We start from the raw sequence: 13,028 nt of genomic DNA, 5'->3' as shown, positions 1-13,028 counted from the left end.
GATCCATCTCCACCTCCTCCAGTGGTCTCCAGCATCACAGATACCAGTCTCCTGCCAATTCACTCCATGTGACATCAAGAAATAGTTGGAGACACTGGATACGGCAAAGACTACGGGCCCTGACAACATTCCAGCAATATTATGAGTGGCATGGTGGCTCAGTGGTTAGCACTGCTGCCTCACAGCACCAGGGTCCTGGGTTCAATTCCCGCTTGTCTGTGTGGAGTTTGCACATTCTCCCCGTGTCTGTGTGGGGTTCCTCCGGGTGTTCCAGTTTCCACCCACAATCCAAAGATGGGCAGGTCAGGTGAATTGGCCATGCTAAATTGCCCACAGTGTTAGTCAGGGGTAAATATAGGGTAAGGGAATGGGTTTGGTTGGGTTTCTCTTCAGAGGGGTGGTGTGAACTTATTGGGTCGAAGGGCCTGTTTCCACTACTGCAGATAATCTAATTACTAAGGACTTGTGCTCCAGACCTTGCTGCTCCCCTAGTCAAGCTGTTCCAGCACAGTTACAACACTGGGATCTATCCAACAATGTGGAACATTGCCCAGATATGTCCTGTACATAAAAAGCAGGACAAATCCAACTGATATATGACTATCAGTCTGCTCTTGATATCAGTAAAATGATGGAAGGTACAATCAACAGTGCTCCCTGCTCAGTGACGCCCAGTTTGGGTTCTGCCAGGGCCGGTCAGCTCCTGACCTCATGACAGCCTTAATTCAAATATAGACAAAAGAGCTGAATTTGACCAAGTGTGGCATCAAGGAGCCCTGGTAAATCTGGAATTGGTGGGAATCAGGGGGCAAAGTCTCTGCTGGTTGGAGTTAGACCTGGCACATACAAAGATGGTTGTGGTTGTTGGAGGTCAGTCATCTCAGCTCCAGGACATCTCTGCAGGAGTCCCTCAGGGGAGTGCCCTAGGCCCAACCATCTTCAGCTGCTTCATCAATGACCTTCCCTCCATCATAAGGTCCGAAGTGGGGATGTTCACTGACGATTGCACAATGTTCAGCACCATTCACGACTCCTCAGAAACTGAAGCAGTTCATGTTCAAATGCAACAAGATCTGGATAATATCCAGACTTGGGCCAACAAGTGGCAAGTTAAATTCACACCACACAAATGCCAGACAATGACCATCCCCAATAAGAGACAATCTAACCACTGTCCCTTGATATTCAATGGTGATACCATCACTGGATCTCCCATTAACAATAACCTGGTGGGTTATAATTGAGCAGAAACTTATCAAGTTTCTTTTAAAAGTGGTTACAAGAGCTAGTCAGAGGCTAGGAATACCGCAGTGAATAACTCACTTCTTGACTCCCCAAATCTATGAGGCACAAGTCAGGAGTGTGAGGGAATACTCCCCAATTGCCCTGGATGGGGGCATTTCCAACAACACTCAAGAAGCTCCACACCATCCAGGACAAAGCAGCTGCTTGATTGGCACCATATCCACAAACATCCACTCCCTCCACCAGTGACGCTCAGTAGCAGCAGTGTGTACTATCTACAAGATGCGCTGCAGAAATTCACCAAAGTTCCTCAGACAGCACCTTCCAAACCCACGCCCACTTCCATCTAGAAGGACAGGGGAGGTGGATACATGGGAACACCACCCCCTGCAGGTTCCACTCCGAGCCACTTACCATCCTGACTTAGAAATATATCACTGTTCCTTCACTGTCGCAGGGTCAAAATCCTGGAATTCCCTCCCTAAGGGCATTGTGACTCTACCTACAGCATATGGTTCAGGAAGGCAGCTCACCCCCACCTTCTCAAGGGCAATTAGTGATGGCAATAAATGCTGGCTCAGTTAGTGATGCCCATGTCACTCGGGTGAGTTCAAAAAAGCAGACTTGATGGGCCAAATTGCCTCATTCTGCTGCTATGTCTTTTGATGTTATAGCTGTGCAATTTTTTTCCTGTTCAGACGATCATCCAATTCTCTTCAGAATCCAAGCCTGCATCCACCACGCTCTCAGCCAACACATTCCAGACCTGATCCACGCACTGCCTTCTTCTCGTCTCCCCTCCTGCTTCTTTTACAAACTACCAGAGATTGGGTCCTCGGCTTGAAATCCTTGCACCAATGGAAGCAGTTTCTCCCTCTCTATCTGCCCAGACCCTTTAGCATTTGAAATACCTTGAACAAATCTTCCCTCAATCTACTCCCCAAGGAAAACAGTCCCAACTTAGCCAAACTGCCAAGGTAACTGACCTTGATAGCAGTGCAGACTAGATACAAAAGAATAATATCTGGCACTCAAGAGTCAAATTCAAAGGAGCAATTACATGATCCAGGGTGATATCGGCTGGTGTTAAGGGGTCATGGGATTTGGTCAAAATTTCCAAAGGATGAAATTATCATCGTCGGGTTAGAATTAGGATCAATTTAGGGTTAAGGTTTAGGGTCAGGGTTTACTTTTTAACATTATATAAATAAACTAAGTAACCTGTTATATTAACTAGACAGAGCTGTGATTTTCACCCACACAGAGCACTCCATGGGTTGTACCAGTCACTGGCTGGGTCATCATTTATTGCCTGTCCCTAGTTACCCCTTGAGAAGGTGGGGGTGAGCTGCCTTCTTGAACTGCTGCAGTCCATGTGCTGTAGGTAAAGTCACAATGCCCTTAAGGGGGGATTTCCAGGATTCTGACCCAGTGACACTGAAGGAACGGCAATATATTTCCAAGTTAGAATAGTGAATGGCTTGGTGGGGAATTTGCAGGGGATGGTGTTCCCATGTATCTGCTGCCTTTGTCCTTCTAGATGGAAGTGGTTGTTGGTTTGGAAGGTGCTGTCTGATGTTCTTTGGTGAATTTCTACAGTGCATCTTGTAGATAGTACACACTGCTGCTACTGAGCGTCAGTGGTGGAGGGAGTGGGTGTTTGTGAATGTGATGCTAATCAAGCAGCTGCTTTGTCCTGGATGGTGTCAAGCTTCTTGAATATTGTTGGAGCTACACTTAATCAGGCAACTGAGGAGTACTGGGTCATACTCCTGACATGTGCCCTGTGGTTGACGGACAGGCTTTGGGGAGTCAGGAGGTTACTCACTGCAGTATTCCTAGCTTCTAACCTGCTTTTGTAGCCACTGTATTTGTCTGCTTAGATCAGTTCATTTTCTAGTCAATGGAAACCCCAGAATGTTGATAGTTGGGGATTTAATGATGTCGAGGTGTAATGATTAGATTCTTCCTTGTTGAAAATGGTCATTGACTGGCATTTGTGCGGCACAAATGTTACTTGCCACTTGTCAGCCCAAGTTTGGATATTGTCCAGATCCTGCTGCATTTGAACACGGACTATTTCAGTATCAGAGGAGTCACGATTGGTGCTGAACATTGTGCAATCATTAGCGAACATCCCCACTTCTGATCTTATAATGGAGGGAAGGTCATTCATCGAGCATGATAGTTGCGTTAAGGGCATTTTCTGACAAGGATCTCTGATTTTGCATCCTCTAAGCTCAGTTCACCCAAGGATCAATCAGTCTATGCTGATTGCATTGCTCAGGAAGGAGACTGACTAGTATTAACAAAGAGAATGTACACCATATGAACTCGGTTACAAAAACTGACTGCTTTCTGCCAGCACTTTCTGAATTTTCTTCAGTCCACACCATAAACAACCTCCTGTTGAAGAATAATGGCCCAGTGACAGGGCAATGATGACGGTCGAACTGCTCCCAATGATCATGCCTAACTCAGTGCAGTGATGGAGTGTCGCATTGAGCAGGGTCAGGAGCCTTACTCAGTGTTGCAGTAATCACTGACTCTTTATCAGAAGTACAGCCCCTCTCCCTCAATCCAGTGAAGATCCAGCATTCTCTAAGGGAAGTGACAATACTATTGCACTAAGCTTAACATGATCCTTCTCACGCCTCCTGTCACTGTTAATAACCCAGGTTATTACACAGAGAATTCCTGCCACTCTCAAGCCTAAACATTGAAACTGCCCCTAATTCAGCCCCAACCAGAAAACCCCTGCAAACAGCCAAAATCAATTGTGTATTTGCGCTCAGGATATGACTGGCAGAACTCTGCCTGCCCAGACAAGGAGCAGATCTGGGTCAGAAGTCAGCGAGGAAGCAAAATAGGCAACCTGTGAGAAATATTGCTTAAGGATTCAGCAGGAGTGCATTCAGTTTTCAATTGGGTAGGCTGTTGTTCACTGTGTCATTGCCTTTGGATGTTTCATGGTGCTATATAGGGACCTTCCCAGTCAGGGAAGGACCTTGTGTGGAGAGTTATGCAAGTGTCAACACATTCTTGCATGCAGGTTCTCAGGGCCAGGGTTTTCTGTGAGGCACTTGGTGCCTTGATTATCTGGAGCTTGGCAGGGAGAAAGGCTACAGCTTGTTTGTAAACAGGATGAAGCAGCAGCGTGGTCCAGGCACACTCAGCTCTGTTTGATGGCAGTCTGCTCCCTCTGCTGGCTGCTGGACTCCTCTACTGGGGCCTGAGCATTAAAGTTGCCACAGAGGGGACAGTGACAGGAAGGGTCGCACTCAGTCTGTATAAACTGGACTTGGGGTTAACGCACAATCTCTCAACGGGTACGAGGAGCTCGGGCTGAGAACCTTCTTATGAGGAGCTCACACCTGGAATACACACTGCACTTAATTAATAAAACATTATAATTTACCAGCAAATCATCAGGCACAAATCCTGAGAAATCTACCCAGGCCAAATACAGGATCCTCACTGAGAAACACACATTTTAACATTGTCCCTTAGATTTAACTCAATGCTACACTTGACCTGAAACTGTTTGTTGGTGGCAATGTAGAGAGAGCCTTACTCTGATCTAACCGTGTGCTGTCCCTGTCCTGGGAGTGTTTGATGGGGACAGTGTGGAGGGAGTTTTACTCTGTATCTAACCATGTGCTGTCCCTTGTTCCAGGAGTATTTGATGGGGACAGTGGAGAGGGGCTTTACTCTGTGACTAACCCCTGTGTTGTCTCTCTCCTGGGTAGTGTACAGGGAGTTTTACTCTGTATCTGACTCCATGTTGTTCCTGTCCTGGGAGTATGTGGTGGAGGATTATGGGTGATACTCTCCTATTCAGTGTGAAATTGGATATTTTCATTAATGACACAGAAGGATTCTGGGTAACCCAAGATGGAAGATGAGAAAAAATTCTGGCAGTAACAGCTGTTCTTTTTTTGAGGTATTTTAGGTGTTGGAGGTGATTTCCTTGAATTCCAGGAGCAGCAGTCACTATTTTATATGCTGTTGCATTGTTTTGGAACAGCAGAACTTTGGAGAAAAAAAGTCAAAACAACAGCACTTTTAAAAGGGACATGTATGGAATCGCCTCTTAGAGAAGTGGTGGAGGTTAGTACAATTGCAACATTTAAAAGCCATCTGGATCGGTATATGAATAGGAAGGGTTTTAAGGAATATGGGTCAGGTGCTGGCAGGTGGGACTAGATTGTGTTGGTCAGCATGGACGAGTTGGATCGAAGGGTCTGTTTCCATGCTGTACATCTCTATGACACTATTTCCAGGCAGAGCTGGAAGTTAATGTTGGTTGACCTCTAGTGATTGCAATAAATTTATATATTAAAGAATTCCCAAGGACCTATGTCAGTATAGCTAGATGTTACTATGGTAACTATGGTCAGGATGAGTTTTTGACTCTGCTGAAATACCCTGTCATTCTCAGTTTGGAGTGTGGGAGCTTGCTGTGCACATTTCTGCTTCTGCCTCTTCTACACACCAATAATGACTAGGTGCCAAGGGCACCTCATTGATTGCAAAGACTTTTGAGATATCCGGAGGTGGAAAAAGGTGCTCTAGAAATGCATGATTTTCCTGTGGAGTCATCGCATTAGCTTGGTTAATGTGATGACTTTCAGCATGGGCCTTCGATGTGATTTTATTGTTAGCAGCCTATTGGATCAGGGTCTCTCCAGCTCTCTTCTGTCATCATGAGGCCTGCAGTTTTGATAGAGGCCTTTCCCTGGCACTAGGAATGCTGGGAGTCCCTGGATACCATAACGCCCAGCTACTGCCCAGCAATTCTGACCAACTATCTGAGTGGGTGGGGATAGGGGACCAAGGCAGAGAGGGGAGGGGAAGGAGAGGATGAGGGAGTATGAGGAGAGCTGGGTGAGGGGCTGGTGATTGTGTATGTATGTGGGGGGGGGGAGGGGTGCAGAAAGAACCTCACAGTTGCCAAGTGAGCAGTAATACCCCCACCCACCCCCCCTCCCACTCAAGTGGCATCCAACAGTGCTGTTGGATGCAGGGGGTAGGTCCTGTGTAACATTCCCTGCAGCTCCCTGACACTTTGGACCATGATGAGCTGAGTGTGTCCCAGTTTGGGTCTGGGTCTGGGTCTGGGTCTGTACCCACTGGTGGGGAGAGGGACTTTGGGGCGTTTTCCCCACGTCCACACACTTACTGTCCACAGCAGGCCCCTGGATCATATCAAACTTGTAGAGCTCCTTTGCATAGTACTCGAAGTCGGTGTTGTGGGTGACACAGCCTTGCTGCCGGTCTCTGGCCAGCTCCTGCAGTAACTCCCGGGTGCTGTTGTACATTGCCAGAACCTGGGCTGGTACCTCTGCCGGACTCGGATCCTCCGGGGGACTGGTCAGTCTCAGTTTACTGAGGATCTGGCCCCTGATCGCTTCCACCCGCTTCCTCTTGATGTGCTCTGTGTCCAACGTGGTACAGGTGGACAGTGCCCCGGTCACTACCGCCAGGTCCACGGCGCTCAGGAGCAGCACCAACCGCTGGACACACATGCTGCTGCTCTAGCCCCAGGGACACTCTGGATCTGCTCCGGGAACACACTCTCCGCCCCGGGGGCACTCTCCGGGAACACACTCTCCAGCCCCGGGGGCACTCTCCGGGAACACACTCTCCGCCCCGGGGGCACTCTCTGGGTCTGCTCCGGGAACACACTCTCCAGCCTCGGGGGCACTCTCAGGGAACACACTCTCCAGCCCCAGGGACACTCTGGATCTGCTCCGGGAACACACTCTCCAGCCCCGGGGGCACTCTCCGGGAACACACTCTCCAGCCCCGGGGGCACTCTCAGGGAACACACTCTCCGCCCCGGGGGCACTCTCCGGGTCTGCTCCGGGAACACAGTCTCCAGCCCCGGGGGCACTCTGGATCTGCTCCGGGAACACACTCTCCAGCCCCGGGGGCACTCTCTGGGTCTGCTCCGGGAACACACTCTCCAGCCCCGGGGGCACTCTCCGGGAACACACTCTCCAGCCCCGGGGGCACTCTCAGGGAACACACTCTCCGCCCCGGGGGCACTCTCCGGGTCTGCTCCGGGAACACAGTCTCCAGCCCCGGGGGCACTCTCTGGGTCTGCTCCGGGAACACACTCTCCAGCCCCGGGGGCACTCTCTGGGTCTGCTCCGGGAACACCTTCTGCTGCTCACTCGCTTCCCCACAATATCGTTCCAAACTCAGCTTCCAAACTTCCCAGCCGTTCCGCTCTCTCCGAGTGTGGATCCGCTCCTTGCTCCTCTCTGCCTCTGTCTCTCCCTTTCTCTGTTTTGGGGAAGGTGGATCTGGAAACCTTCCCCAGTGAGATCAGCAGGCAGCCTGCTCCTCTCCCTCTCTCACACATACACACACTGTCTGCCTGTCAGTTCGGCTCCACTGTCCCTCTCTCCTCTCCCCCTGCTGGGTTTTATAAGCAGGCTCAGTGACGTTCTGGGCGGCTTGGTTCATTCAGCTCAATCCCGGCTCAAAGCGCCATCTTTAAACAGAGAGACAGACAGAGAGACCAGACCGGACCAGAGAGAAAGAGAGAGAGACAGAGAGACCAGACGGGATAGACAGAGAGAGAGATAGAGACATAGAGAGAGACCAGACGGAGAGAGAGAGACATACAGACAGGATACAGAAAGAATGAAACTGGAGGCTGGAAATCAGAAACACAGTTGCTGGGAAAGCTTAGCAAGTCTGGGAGTATTCTGTCTGTGAACTGGAGTGCGTTCTCACACAACTATCTCTCACTCACCCCATGAAGTAAGTATCCTGCTGCTGTCTTGTACCAGCTGAGGAAGGTGACTCTGACCACGGACAGAATGGGGTGAAGGTTTCCCAGGTGGATGTGCATAGAGCACAGCATGGTCGGATTATGTCGCTGGCTGTGTCTGAGCTGTGCCGGACGCTCCTCCCCCAACTCTGACAGATTCAAGCATTGAAACCCCACCTCTGGGGGAAGCATGGGATTCTCCACCACAAGGGCCCTGGCTGAAGGCCAGGCAGCATTGTCCCAACAGCCGGCTTCACGGTTGCAGAAGCCAGTGCTTGTCTCTCAGTGACCATCCTTGTGTGGCCTCTGGACCTTTAAACCAAGCTGGAACATGAGGATTCTCAAGGATATGGGCACCATTGCATCTCCCAGGGTGCCTGGAGCAGATGCTGAAGATATGGTGCTACTGATCACACATCAGTTAAACATGACATAGAATCCCTACAGTGTGAGAACAGGCCATTTGGCCCATCAAATCCACACTGACCCTCTGAAGAGCATCCGACCCAGATCCACCCTATTCCTGTAACTCTGCATTTCCAATGGCTAACCCAACTAGCCCACACATCTTTGGACACAACAGGACAGTTTACCATGACCAATCCACCCTAACCTTTGAACTGGGGGAGGAAACCCATGCAGATCCAATAGACAATAGGTGTAGGAGTAGGCCATTCTGCCCTTCGAGCCTGCACCACCATTCAATATGATCATGGCTGATCATCCTTAATCAGTATCCTGTTCCTGCCTTATCTCCATAACCCTTGATTCCACAATCCTTGAGAGCTCTATCCAACTCTTTCTTAAATGAATCCAGAGACTGGGCCTCCACTGCCCTCTGGGGCAGAGCATTCCACACAGCCACCACTCTCTGGGTGAAGAAGTTTCTCCTCATCTCTGTCCTAAATGGTCTACCCCATATTTTTAAGCTGTGTCCTCTGGTTCGGCACTCACCCATCAGCAGAAACATGTTTCCTGCCTCCAGAGTGTCCAATCCTTTAATAATCTTATATGTCTCAATCAGATCCCCTCTCAGTCTTCTAAACTCAAGGGTATACAAGCCCAGTTGCTCCAGTCTTTCAGTGTAAGGTAATCCCACCATTCCAGGAATTGACCTCGTGAACCTACGCTGCACTCCCTCAATAGCCAGAATGTCTTTCCTCAAATTTAGAGACCAGAACTGCAAACAGTACTCCAGGTGTGGTCTCACCAGGGCCCTGTACAGCTGCAGAAGAACCTCTTTGCTTCTATACTCAATCCCTCTTGTTATGAAGGCCAGCATGCTATTAGCCTTCTTCACGACCTGCTGTACCTGCATGCTTACTTTCATTGACTGGTGTACAAGAACACCCAGATCTCTCTGTACTGCCCCTTTACCTAAATTGATTCCATTTATGTAGTAATCTGCCTTCCTGTTCTTCCCACCAAAGTGGATAACCATACATTTATCCACATTAAACTGCATCTGCCATGCATCTGACCACTCACCTAACTTGTCCAGGTCACCCTGTAATCTCCTAACATCCTCATCACATTTCATCCTGCCACCCAGCTTAGTATCATCAGCAAATTTGCTAATGTTATTGCTAATACCATCTTCTATATCATTAACATATATTGTAAAAAGCTACGGTCCCAGTACTGATCCCTGCGGTACCCCACTGGTCACTGCCTGCCATTCCGAAATGGAGCCGTTTATCACTACTCTTTGTTTCCTGTCAGCCAACCAACTTTCAATCCAAGTTAGTACTTTGCCCCGAATACCATGCACCCTAATTTTGCTCACTAACCTCCTATGTGGGACTTTATCAAAAGCTTTCTGAAAGTCCAGGTACACTACATCTACTGGATCTCCTGAGTTATATCCTCAAAAGCTTTCAGAAGATTAGTCAAGCATGATTTCCCCTTCATAAATCCATGCTGACTCTGACCTATCCTGTTACTGCTATCCAGATGTGTCACAATTTCATCCTTTATAATAGACTCCAGCATCTTTCCCACCACTGAGGTCAGACTAGCTGGTCCATAATTTCCTGCTTTCTCTCTCCCACCTTTCTTAAAATGTGGTACAACATTAGCCATCCTTCAATCTGCAGGAACTGATCTCGAATCTATCGAACTCTGGAAAATAATCACCAACACATCCACGATTTCTCGAGCCACCTCCTTCAGTACCCTGGGATGTAGACCATCAGGCCCCAGGGACTTATCAACCTTCAGACATAACAGTCTCTCCAACACCAATTCCTGGCAAATATAAATTCCCTTAAGTTCATGTCCTTCAGCCACTGTTACCTCAGGGAGATTGCTTGTGTCTTCCCCAGTGAACACAGATCTGAACTACCAATTCAATTCTTCTGCCATTTCTTTGTTCGTCGTAATACATTCCCTGTTTCTGTCTTCAAGGGCCCAATTTTAGTCTTAACCTTTTTTTTGCCTTTCACATACTAAAAAAAACTTTTACTATCCTCCTTTATATTATTGGCCAGTTTATCTTCGTACCTCATTTTTTCTCTGCATATTTCCTTCTTAGTAATCCTCTGTTGTTCTTTAAAAGCTTCCCAGTCCATTGTTTTCCCACTTATCTTTGCTATGTTATACTTTTTCTCTTTTAACTTTATATGTTTCTTAACTTCCCTCGTCAGCCACGGCCACCCATGCCTCCTCCTAGGATCTTTCTTCCTTTTTGGAATGAACTGATCCTGCAACTTCTGCATTATACACAGAAATATCCGCCATTGTTCCTTCCACTGCCCGTCAGTCTGTCCTTACGATAGCATGTGTAGCCTTGAATATTCATTTCCCAGGCCCTGTCCACTTGAAGCCACGTCTCAGTTATCCCCACAATATCATATCTGCCAATTTCCAAAAGAGCCTCAAGCTCATCCATCTTATTTCTAATTCTAGTATTTTTAATTTGTTACTGCCCTCACCCTTCCCATCAACTCCTATTTCACTCAACCTTACAGTATGATCCCTTTCTGAGTTTTCTGCCTCATTGATACAGTTGTCTTTCTTGACTTCCTTTGTTCTAACTTTCCCTCCAATTTCCTTCTTAAACATTCACTTTGTCCCCTCCCCCCCGCTACTTAGTTTAAATGTAGCTGTGTTGCAGTAGCAAACCTGCCTGCCAGAATGCTGGTCCCTAACCTATTAAGGTGCAAACTGTCTCTCTTGTAGAATTTATGCTTACCACAAAACATACCCCAGTGATCCAAGAATTTAAATCCTTGCTTCCTGCACCAGTTCCCCAGCCACACGTTCAAGTCCATTATCTCCCTGTTCCTGGCCTCACCAGCCCGAGGAACTGGAAGCAAACCGGAGATAACCACCTTGGACGTCCTGCTTTTCAGCCTTCTTCCTAGTTCACCGAAGTCCCGCTGTAGTATGTTCCTCCTCTTCTTCCCGACATCATTTGTGCCGACATGTACCACCACCTCTGGCTTTTCACCTTCGTCCTTGAGGATTTCCTGCACTCTGTCTGTGATGTCTTTAACCCTGGCACCAGGAAGGCAAAACACCATCCTTAAGTCCCGCCTGCTGCCACAAAAACCCCGGTCAGTTCCTCTCACTATGGAATCCCCTATTACCACGGCTCTGTGCAATGTCCGACTCTTCCGCTCTGCCTCCACGCCAACTTTTGATTGACAGGCCTGGCTGCCTCGCGGACTGGCAGTGTCATCTGTCTCTACTGTTTCCAAAAGATTCAACTTGTTCCTGACAGGTACTTCCCCCGGGGTCTCTTGCACCTGTCTCCTCTCTGCCTTCCTCATCGTCTGCTCTCTTCTGGTATGATTGGTGTAATAACCTCACTGAAGGTCTTGTCCAGAAAGATCTCGTTCTCTCGGATGAGCCTAAGGTCCTCGAGTTCTTTCATCAGTGCTGTAATATGCTTTGTCAGTAGCTGAACGTGCACACACTTTCCACACTTATACGAGCCAGACACACCAAAGTCGTTGACCTCCCACATCAAGCATGTAGCACACTAAACCAGCTTGGGGAGTTGAAAACAGATGGAATGGAATCCCTTTCTGTTGAAGAAGTCAGTCACCCTATGATATTGTGCCCTCAGTATAACATTAGTTTGGGATTATGTTCAGCATGGAATGGTTGAGCTGAAGGGTCTGATTCAATGCTGTATGACCTGGTGAGCACTGTCTGTCACACCCAGTGCCTAGGGGAAAACCTTGGCCAGGCCCAGTGCCTGAGACTCATCACTGGGAAATGAGATGAGGGGATGCAATCTGGCACAAACTCCTTCAGTAACAGCATTGACATACTGGGGAGTGGAGGATTGAGAGTGTCATACTGGTGCTCCTTGCAAGCAGCCCATCGTTTCAAAACTGGGATAGGATGGCCAGTCACACCATCAGATCACAGCACCCATCCACACCAGCAGTTGGCATTAACTGGGTGCCAGGTGCAGAGTTTGTGTGTGCTGCAGACTGGTGGGTTAATGGTTGTATCAGGCTGGCAAGGCTATCTGAGATGTCATGAGTCGTGCCCAGATTACCAGTGATGTGCGTGCATCCACTGCTGTGTTGGAGACCCGGCCATTGTAATGGTGCCTATCGCACTGGGAGAGTACACTGAACCGGCCAGTGTTCTGTGCTCACCACTCACTCGATGTCTGCATGTTGACCATCTCCAGCAGCTCAGTGTTGGCAGTGCACAGCCACGGGGTGCGGGTATGGGCTATCACTGACTCAAACTACATGGCGCTAGCTCGCTGGCAGGTCAGCACCTTCAGGAGAGCTGGTATACAAGTCTGACATGATCAGGATGCAAACTATATACATCGCAAATTTGCTGTAATTGATGGATTGATTCTTATAACTGGATCTTTGGAAGGCATTTTTTGGAAATAAACAAAATGTAATCATCATTAAAAACAATGATACTGTGAAGGTCTTTGTTGAAGAATTTGGAGGATGTTGGAATAAATATGATCCAGCAAAGTACTCCTAAAAGCTGACTAAGAACCAACAAGTTTTGAACC

At 48.3% G+C, this 13,028-nt stretch overlaps 1 protein-coding gene across 2 annotated transcripts in view; it reads right to left on the bottom strand.

The window, feature by feature from the left end:
* tgfb3 (transforming growth factor, beta 3) overlaps positions 1–7,992 on the bottom strand; it is a 109,180-nt gene extending 101,188 nt beyond the window's left edge. The window contains exon 1 of one of the 2 annotated variants that reach the window (XM_072567975.1): positions 6,428–7,992. In XM_072567975.1, coding sequence (XP_072424076.1) covers positions 6,428–6,773 — 346 coding nt within the window. In that variant the 5' untranslated portion in view covers positions 6,774–7,992. The remainder of the gene's footprint in view (positions 1–6,427) is intronic. The other variant, XM_072567976.1, reaches the window with a different exon arrangement.
* Between the last annotated feature and the right edge of the window lie 5,036 nt (positions 7,993–13,028).

The sequence above is a fragment of the Chiloscyllium punctatum genome, chromosome 4 (assembly GCF_047496795.1).
Source record: "Chiloscyllium punctatum isolate Juve2018m chromosome 4, sChiPun1.3, whole genome shotgun sequence".
NCBI classification, from domain to species: domain Eukaryota; kingdom Metazoa; phylum Chordata; class Chondrichthyes; order Orectolobiformes; family Hemiscylliidae; genus Chiloscyllium; species Chiloscyllium punctatum.
Note: the sequence above shows the minus strand (reverse complement) of the source record. Positions and strands in the feature narration are given on the sequence as shown.